This window comes from Oncorhynchus gorbuscha, unplaced genomic scaffold, assembly GCF_021184085.1.
Source record: "Oncorhynchus gorbuscha isolate QuinsamMale2020 ecotype Even-year unplaced genomic scaffold, OgorEven_v1.0 Un_scaffold_1115, whole genome shotgun sequence".
Taxonomy (NCBI): Eukaryota; Metazoa; Chordata; class Actinopteri; order Salmoniformes; family Salmonidae; genus Oncorhynchus; species Oncorhynchus gorbuscha.
In genome coordinates, this window is record NW_025745990.1 from 172,501 (window position 1) to 182,942 (window position 10,442).

The 10,442-nt window shown below is 50.2% G+C and overlaps 1 protein-coding gene across 1 annotated transcript in view; it reads right to left on the reverse strand.

Annotated features, from left to right (window-relative positions):
* Nucleotides 1-8,981, reverse strand: part of LOC124021434 (putative oxidoreductase GLYR1) — a 26,360-nt gene extending 17,379 nt beyond the window's left edge. Inside the window, 6 exon segments of the mRNA XM_046336622.1 lie at nt 3,187-3,282; nt 5,198-5,308; nt 7,785-7,932; nt 8,023-8,102; nt 8,232-8,268; nt 8,857-8,981. Coding sequence (XP_046192578.1) covers nt 3,187-3,282; nt 5,198-5,308; nt 7,785-7,932; nt 8,023-8,102; nt 8,232-8,268; nt 8,857-8,894 — 510 coding nt within the window. The 5' untranslated portion in view covers nt 8,895-8,981.
* Nucleotides 8,982-10,442: the final 1,461 nt, after the last annotated feature.

Here is a 10,442-nt window from a genome sequence, read left to right on the forward strand (position 1 = left end):
GACTCCCACTCAGCATCTCTCTACCACAGTGGTCACCAACCCCTGGTCCTCCCACTCAGCATCTCTCTAACACAGTGGTCACCAACCCCTGGGACTCCCACTCAGCATCTCTCTACCACAGTGGTCACCAACCCCTGGTCCTCCCACTCAGCATCTCTCTACCACAGTGGACACCAACCCCTGGTCCTGGGACTCCCACTCAGCATCTCTCTACCACAGTGGTCACCAACCCCTGGTCCTCCCACTCAGCATCTCTCTACCACAGTGGACACCAACCCCTGGTCCTCCCACTCAGCATCTCTCTACCACAGTGGTCACCAACCCCTGGTCCTCCCACTCAGCATCTCTCTACCACAGTGGTCACCAACCCCTGGTCCTCCCACTCAGCATCTCTCTACCACAGTGGTCACCAACCCCTGGTCCTCCCACTCAGCATCTCTCTACCACAGTGGTCACCAACCCCTGGTCCTCCCACTCAGCATCTCTCTACCACAGTGGTCACCAACCCCTGGTCCTCCCACTCAGCATCTCTCTACCACAGTGGTCACCAACCCCTGGTCCTCCCACTCAGCATCTCTCTACCACAGTGGACACCAACCCCTGGTCCTCCCACTCAGCATCTCTCTACCACAGTGGTCACCAACCCCTGGTCCTGGGACTCCCACTCAGCATCTCTCTACCACAGTGGACACCAACCCCTGGTCCTGGGACTCCCACTCAGCATCTCTCTACCACAGTGGTCACCAACCCCTGGTCCTCCCACTCAGCATCTCTCTACCACAGTGGTCACCAACCCCTGGTCCTCCCACTCAGCATCTCTCTACCACAGTGGACACCAACCCCTGGTCCTCCCACTCAGCATCTCTCTACCACAGTGGTCACCAACCCCTGGTCCTGGGACTCCCACTCAGCATCTCTCTACCACAGTGGTCACCAACCCCTGGTCCTCCCACTCAGCATCTCTCTAACACAGTGGTCACCAACCCCTGGGACTCCCACTCACCATCTCTCTACCACAGTGGTCACCAACCCCTGGTCCTGGGACTCCCACTCAGCATCTCTCTACCACAGTGGTCACCAACCCCTGGTCCTGGGACTCAGCATCTCTCTACCACAGTGGTCACCAACCCCTGGTCCTCCCACTCAGCATCTCTCTACCACAGTGGTCACCAACCCCTGGTCCTGGGACTCAGCATCTCTCTACCACAGTGGTCACCAACCCCTGGTCCTCCCACTCAGCATCTCTCTACCACAGTGGTCACCAACCCCTGGTCCTCCCACTCAGCATCTCTCTACCACAGTGGTCACCAACCCCTGGTCCTCCCACTCAGCATCTCTCTACCACAGTGGTCACCAACCCCTGGTCCTCCCACTCAGCATCTCTCTACCACAGTGGTCACCAACCCCTGGTCCTGGATGAGTAACCAGAGGGTACAGGCTTTTGTTCCAGCTCAGCACTACAACTGGATTAGAAAGGACCAATTTGTATGTGCTTCTAAGCAAATCCTGGTAAACATCAAGTCAAACCACTTTACTGGGGGGGTCCCCCAACATAGACTAAGTCTAGTCCTGGACTAAAAGGCAGGCGGACTGTGAGACGAAACCCTGCACCCTCTACCTCCCCAGGTCCAGTGGTCGGTCAGTAACCCCTGCACCCTCTACCTCCCCAGGTCCAGTGGTCGGTCAGTAACCCCTGCACCCTCTACCTCCCCAGGTCCAGTGGTCGGTCAGTAACCCCTGCACCCTCTACCTCCCCAGGTCCAGTGGTCGGTCAGTAACCCCTGCACCCTCTACCTCCCCAGGTCCAGTGGCCGGTCAGTAACCCCTGCACCCTCTACCTCCCCAGGTCCAGTGGCCGGTCAGTAACCCCTGCACCCTCTACCTCCCCAGGTCCAGTGGCCGGTCAGTAACCCCTGCACCCTCTACCTCCCCAGGTCCAGTGGCCGGTCAGTAACCCCTGCACCCTCTACCTCCCCAGGTCCAGTGGCCGGTCAGTAACCCCTGCACCCTCTACCTCCCCAGGTCCAGTGGCCGGTCAGTAACCCCTGCACCTCTACCTCCCCAGGTCCAGTGGCCGGTCAGTAACCCCTGCACCCTCTACCTCCCCAGGTCCAGTGGACGGTCAGTAACCCCTGCACCCTCTACCTCCCCAGGTCCAGTGGCCGGTCAGTAACCCCTGCACCCTCTACCTCCCCAGGTCCAGTGGCCGGTCAGTAACCCCTGCACCCTCTACCTCCCCAGGTCCAGTGGCCGGTCAGTAACCCCTGCACCCTCTACCTCCCCAGGTCCAGTGGCCGGTCAGTAACCCCTGCACCCTCTACCTCCCCAGGTCCAGTGGCCGGTCATTAACCCCTGTACCCTCTACCTCCCCAGGTCCAGTGGCCGGTCAGTAACCCCTGCACCCTCTACCTCCCCAGGTCCAGTGGCCGGTCAGTAACCCCTGCACCCTCTACCTCCCCAGGTCCAGTGGCCGGTCAGTAACCCCTGCACCCTCTACCTCCCCAGGTCCAGTGGCCGGTCAGTAACCCCTGCACCCTCTACCTCCCCAGGTCCAGTGGCCGGTCAGTAACCCCTGCACCCTCTACCTCCCCAGGTCCAGTGGCCGGTCAGTAACCCCTGCACCCTCTACCTCCCCAGGTCCAGTGGCCGGTCAGTAACCCCTGCACCCTCTACCTCCCCAGGTCCAGTGGCCGGTCAGTAACCCCTGCACCCTCTACCTCCCCAGGTCCAGTGGCCGGTCAGTAACCCCTGCACCCTCTACCTCCCCAGGTCCAGTGGTCGGTCAGTAACCCCTGTACCCTCTACCTCCCCAGGTCCAGTGGTCGGTCAGTAACCCCTGTACCCTCTACCTCCCCAGGTCCAGTGGTCGGTCAGTAACCCCTGTACCCTCTACCTCCCCAGGTCCAGTGGCCGGTCAGTAACCCCTGCACCCTCTACCTCCCCAGGTCCAGTGGCCGGTCAGTAACCCCTGCACCCTCTACCTCCCCAGGTCCAGTGGTCGGTCAGTAACCCCTGCACCCTCTACCTCCCCAGGTCCAGTGGTCGGTCAGTAACCCCTGCACCCTCTACCTCCCCAGGTCCAGTGGTCGGTCAGTAACCCCTGCGTTCTGTAGCGTGCGAAGGCAAAGGGAGTGGAAGAGAAGGGGGAAGTTAAGGCAGGCGGGCTGTGAGACGGGTTCCACCTACACTGCTCTCCCATTTGAATCCTGAGACAGGTCCAGTAGTTCCCAGGCCCCCTAGTCGCTCAACACTGGACGGCTCTGGGTCAGAGTCAGTTAGGTCCTTCGGGGAGAGAGACACACATTACCCTGGTAGTCACTTGAAAGACGACAGACACTACATGCCTAATACTGGGGAGTGGTGTGGATCAGATTAAAGTGACTACCAGGGAGTAGAGTCAAAGACGACAGACACTACATGCCTAATACTGGGGAGTGGGGTGGATCAGATTGACTCTACTCCCTGGTAGTTCATCTATGGAAGCAACGATAGACGTGCAGTGTAAGGCTGGTCTTCAGGGAGACATTACCCTGGTAGTTCATCTATAGAAGCAACGATAGATGTGCAGTGTAAGGCTGGTCTTCAGGGAGACATTACTCTTGTAGTTCATCTATAGAAGCAACGATAGATGTGCAGTGTAAGGCTGGTCTTCAGGGAGACATTACCCTGGTGGTTCATCTATAGTCACACTTTAGACGTGGAGTGTAAGGCTGGTCTTCAGGGAGACATTACCCTGGTGGTTCACTCAGTCACACTTTAGACTAGATTACCTTTACATCTAGACAGGTGTGACGTTGACTACAGTCACTGTGTTGACACTAGATAAACTAGAATAACTGTCCAATACATCTCATGTGGAGTGTCAGGTAGATACATTACCCTTTGAGTCACGTTAAAGACTAGATACACTATGATAATGTGGAGTGTCAGGCCTGTCAAGGAGAGACATTACCCCTGGAGTCAGTTTAAAGACTAGATACACTATGATAATGTGGAGTGTCAGGCCTGTCAAGGAGAGACATTACCCCTGGAGTCAGTTTAAAGACTAGATACACTATGATAATGTGGAGTGGGGTGTCAGGTCTGACAGGGAGAGACATTACCCCTGGAGTCACGTTAAAGACTAGATACACTATGATAATGTGGAGTGGGGTGTCAGGTCTGTCAGGTAGATACATTACCCTTTGAGTCACGTTAAAGACTAGATACACTATGATAATGTGGAGTGGGGTGTCAGGTCTGTCAGGTAGATACATTACCCTTTGAGTCACGTTAAAGACTAGATACATTATGATAATGTGGAGTGTCAGGCCTGTCAAGGAGAGACATTACCCCTGGAGTCAGTTTAAAGACTAGATACACTATGATAATGTGGAGTGGGGTGTCAGGTCTGTCAGGTAGATACATTACCCCTGGAGTCACGTTAAAGACTAGATACACTATGATAATGTTGCGTGGGGTTGACTACAGTAACTTATAGATGTAGAGGTGGTTTCCGAGACTCAGGGTTTAGTCTAGTGCTGGACTACAAACCAAGCTCAACAGAGAATCTACATTGAAAATGTTTTTTCTGTCCATGATTAAGCTTCACCAGTGTCTGGGAAACAGTCCCCTGGTGTGTAGTGAGACGTCACTCAGGGCTTCCAGGGAGACACATACTACTCTGTGGGTTCAGTCACCACGGTAGATAGACTTCACCTATTGGGGTGTGGAGTTGACTAGATAGTCACTTTGTAGACTAGACAGTCTATACATCTACCAGGGAGCGAGATGTCAGTCACTTTGTAGACTAGACAGTCTATACATTTACCAGGGAGATAAAGAGAGAGAGAGAATGTGGGTTCACAGTCAGACTGGAGAACCCAGTAGGGCTGATCAGAGAGCCTATATCTAGTGAGATGTCTGATGTATTTATCTGGCTGTGGGTACAGCCAGTCACCCTGTAGAGATAGACTGGAGAACCTACTAGGGATGTAGACTGGAGAACCTACTAGGGATGTATATCAATGAGATCTTCAGTGGTCTCTGTGTGAGTTCATGGCAATCTGAGGATGCTGAAAGGGGAGTGGGACCAACACCTAGCTGTAACCTGATACCACAGCAGGTGTTGGACAATTGGCCCTTTTTAAATTATATCAGCTTCTGTATGTCTGAGTGTCCACCACACTAGGTGCACTTCTGAGTGTCCACTACTAACCTTCTCAGAGGGGTCTTTCAGGGCACTGAGGTCTTCGTCATCTTCCTCTAGGATCTTCAGAGGTTTAGTTGGTGTTTTCTTTCCTTTAGAGTCTCCTTTCCCCTCAGAGCTCTGTGGGAATAACAGAGCCATACATTAACCCTTTCCCCTCAGAGCTCTGTGGGAATAACAGAGCCATACATTAACCCTTTCCCCTCAGAGCCATACATTAACCCTTTCCCCTCAGAGCCATACATTAACCCTTTCCCCTCAGAGCCATACATTAACCCTTTCCCCTCAGAGCTCTGTGGGAATAACAGAGCCATACATTAACCCTTTCCCCTCAGAGCCATACATTAACCCTTTCCCCTCAGAGCCATACATTAACCCTTTCCCCTCAGAGCTCTGTGGGAATAACAGAGCCATACATTAACCCTTTCCCCTCAGAGCCATACATTAACCCTTTCCCCTCAGAGCTCTGTGGGAATAACAGAGCCATACATTAACCCTTTCCCCAGAGCTCTGTGGGAATAACAGAGCCATACATTAACCCTTTCCCCTCAGAGCCATACATTAACCCTTTCCCCTCAGAGCCATACATTAACCCTTTCCCCTCAGAGCCATACATTAACCCCTTTCCCCTCAGAGCTCTGTGGGAATAACAGAGCCATACATTAACCCTTTCCCCTCAGAGCTCTGTGGGAATAACAGAGCCATACATTAACCCCTTTCCCCTCAGAGCCATACAATAACCCTTTCCCCTCAGAGCCATACATTAACCCTTTCCCCTCAGAGCCATACATTAACCCTTTCCCCTCAGAGCCATACATTAACCCTTTCCCCTCAGAGCCATACATTAACCCTTTCCCCTCAGAGCCATACATTAACCCTTTCCCCTCAGAGCCATACATTAACCCTTTCCCCTCAGAGCCATACATTAACCCTTTCCCCTCAGAGCCATACATTAACCCTTTCCCCTCAGAGCTCTGTGGGAATAACAGAGCCATACATTAACCCTTTCCCCTCAGAGCCATACATTAACCCCTTTCCCCTCAGAGCTCTGTGGGAATACATTAATTAACCCTTTCCCCTCAGAGCCATACATTAACCCCTTTCCCCTCAGAGCTCTGTGGTAATTTCCCCTCAGAGCCATACATTAACCCCTTTCCCCTCAGAGCTCTGTGGGAATAACAGAGCCATACATTAACCCCTTTCCCCTCAGAGCTCTGTGGGAATAACAGAGCCATACATTAACCCCTTTCCCCTCAGAGCTCTGTGGGAATAACAGAGCCATACATGTACCCCTTTCCCCTCAGAGCTCTGTCGGAATAACAGAGCCATACATGAACCCCTTTCCCCTCAGAGCTCTGTGGGAATAACAGAGCTATACATTAACCCCTTTCCCCTCAGAGCTCTGTGGGAATAACAGAGCCACACATTAACCCCTTTCACTCCAACCTCAGTTGTAACTAACCTGGTTATACCTAATTATTAGTATCAGATGTGCTAGATTCGGGTTAGAGTGTAAACCTACAGGAGGGTAGCTCTCCAGGAACAGGGTTGGAAAGCCCTGGTCTAACTAACCTATGAATGTATAGACACGGCATTATGGGTTTCCTACTTCTCCACTTCAGTATTACAGTGACATAGTCAAACTGTTGTTGAACTAATTTAGATTAACAATTTTTTGATGGTTGGACAAATCCCATCTATCTGGTGGCAATGTAACAGACATCACATCACTTGCTTAGCCATACCACTTCCTCCAGCTTCCACCGAGACTAGAACCCATACCACTTCCTCCCGCTTCCACCGAGACTAGAACCCATACCACTTCCTCCAGCTTCCGCCGAGACGATACCACTTCCTCCAGCTTCCAACCCCATACCACTTCCTCCAGCTTCCACCGAGACTAGAACCCATAACACTTCCTCCAGCTTCCACCGAGACTAGAACCCATAACACTTCCTCCAGCTTCCCCCCGAGACAGAACCCATTTCCTCCAGCTTCCCCGAGACTAGAACCCATACCACTTCCTCCAGCTTCCACCGAGACTAGAACCCATACCACTTCCTCCAGCTTCCACAGAGACGAGAACCCTGGACGTCTGCCTCAAAAACTCACGTAACCGCCCTCCTGAAACGGTCTTTCCTGCTGCATCACAGAAAAGCTAGCAATCCAGCAACACAAGTAGAGACATGTCACGTTGAGGGAGGTTACGGAAAGAGGCAGGTAGCCTAGCGGTTAAGAGCGTTGGGCCAGTAACAAAAAGGTCACTGGTTCGAATCCCAGGGCCTAATAGGTGAAAAATAACTGTCAATGTGCCCTTGAGCAAGGCACTTAACCCTAGTTGCTCTGGATAAGAGTGTCTGCTAAATGACTAAAGTGTGTCTGGATTATCCAGGTGACTACCTGTTGACTACAACATTATACCCTCACCTGTTCTTTACCCGTGGCTTTTGGACTAACAGTCATGTTCACTAGGTATGAAACGGAAGAAATCGATCTAGAAATGACTTTTCTGGCTCCTTTCTGCCTGTCTGGGGGGGTACAACTACCTCACCTGTTCTTTCTGCCTGTCTGGGGGGGGGGGGTACAACTACCTCACCTGTTCTTTCCCCCCCTGTTTCTCTTTCTTCTTCAGGAAGTCTTCCACTGCATCCACAGCCTGTTGGAAACGTTTGCCCTTGTTGATCTTGATCATCTCCTCTTTGTGGGGGTGGTATGGCTTCAGCTGCTCCACCTTTATCCAGGCACTGCACACACACACACACACTGGATAAGTGATGGAAGCAAGCTAGATATGGATATTAGTGATAAGTGATGTAGTAGGTTTGTTAACTTACTGGTCTTCAGTTCCAAAGAATTTGACAAAATGGCATTTTTTCCCTCTTGGCTTTTTCAGGTCCTTTGGAGGACTGACGACCTGGAAAGACAAAGAAAGTTAATCACAATATCACTTACGTGTAGCTAGTCAGTTTAGCATACAATACCATTCTTAGTCAAAACGACCATGGTGTTCAGATGTCGCTAGCTTGAATCCGACAGATCTTACCTTGCCTGGCCACGGAGGATAGCGCCCGAGCTTTCCCCTAAAACAAAAACATTGCCATTTGATTGATGCTTAAACGTTGCATTATCGAGATAACGTTTAGATGTTCCGAATATAAATCCCACGACCCCTTGTATTCGTCGTCGCAGTAAACATTGGCTTCGAACAAGATGTCCCGGGTGGCACAGTCCCCAGATTAATATCTAGTTAGCTAGCTAAACTGGCTAATTTAAGAATGGATGTTGTTTCTCAAACATCACAGTACACACTTTTCAGATGTCATCAGTAAACATGTAGAGATAGCTAAACTATAAAAACAGCTAGAATATGGATTGAGCAATATTTACATACAGTTGCGTCCGGTTTCACTTCTCTGGGTGCGGCAAAGCTAAGTAGTTTACTGGCTAGCTAATGGCTATGCTGACTCGGGCTAAACAGGCAGTAACGTATTTGTTTTGACTTCAATCGACAACTACCGTTAGTAAAAACGAATATTTTGTCACATCTACCTGATCAAATGTAACGAAAAAGCGCGATTTGAGTTGACCCGACACGGATTCAATGTAAACGATGAAATTCGAATGGAATAAGACGATTAAAGTAAGTTAAAAAAAAATGCATTTCTCACCAAACTAGGTCCCCGATTCTCAGATGCACCGTCGCCATCTTAGAACTTTACTGAAACGTCGCACTGAAACACCGCGAAAGGACACACCCACCCCAAAACCACAGAGCTTCTACATCCAGAGGTACAGTATCGCGAGACTTCCGGGAACGCTAACGAAAACGAACAAACATACCAGGTCGGGGTTTGGGGTACAACAAGTCAATGAGAGAAGTGAAAAATTCGTCCTTAGTTGTTAATGTTCTCAACATCTAAAGGCACAACCTAGATTGGAGCCGACGTCTTCAGTAGTTGAACATGATATTACTCCAACCTCGTGAAAGTGACAAACTGACACGTTTTTCATTTTTCTGAAAAACGACTTTATATCGAAGGAGTTCCTTTGACTGCATGCACATGCGCAGTTCGGCGCAAGACGAACGCTATTCCCGATGACGTGTTTCTACGCATGAGCTTTGCTAGCCAACGTTGCCATGACATCGCCTAAACGCGTTATCTGGGATTTCACTTTTAGCCAATCTTCATACTGTCCTCCCAAATCCAGTGGTTACCACATACACAAAAACCAAAGTGTGTGCAAATGTAGAAGAGTAGGGAGGTGAGGCAATAAATAGGCCATAGAGGCAAAATAATTACAATTTAGCATTAATACTGGAGTGATAGATGTGCAGATGATGATGTGCCAGTAGAGATACTGGGGTGCAAAAGAGCAAGAGGGTAAGTAACAATATGGGGATGAGGTAGTTGGGTGTGCTGTTTACAGATGGGCTGTGTACAGGTACAGTGATCGGCAAGCTGCTCTGACAGCTGATGCTTAAAGTTAGAGTGGGAGATATAAGACTCCAGCTTCAGTGATTTTCGCAATTCGTTCCAGTCATTGGCAGCTGTTGATAATAGGATATGTAGAAGGGTGAGCCGGTTAAGGATCGATTCAGACAAGGTGGTAAAATTGTACTACAAGCGACAGTTTATTCAGAGTAAAGATATCTGGTACAGCGTAATTACGGCTCTCCCGTTCGCTCGCACAGAACAGCAGGAAAAAAGAGAGCGAGTTAACCGCTACACACACAATTTATACAGAACAGAAAGTAGGTTGATCCTGGAAGATCGGATCTTTGGATTGGTTCAGCTGGGGTGTAGTCTGTAGTCTTCCGCCATTGGCTCAGTTGTCTGTCCGTCATCGTAGAATCCTCTTTGGGCACACAGTGTTCGGCTAAAAGGGAGATTATGTGTGTAATGTGGGAGCTATCCTGTAGGGGACCCCACAGGCTTTACTGTGAGTTGTAGCCATGTATTTAGCAGTAGGCTGGTCACTTGCATAAGAAATAGCAATTCTTTACACAGCAGAGAACTGGAAGTATCCTAATGTTATTGTAGTCTACTGTATCCTACTGCATCCTAATGTTATTGTAGTCTACTGTATCCTACTGCATCCTAATGTTATTGTAGTCTACTGTATCCTACTGCATCCTAATGTTATTGCAGCCTAATGTTATTGTAGTCTACTGTATCCTAATGTTATTGTAGTCTACTGTATCCTACTGCATCCTAATGTTATTGTAGTCTACTGTATCCTACTGCATCCTAAT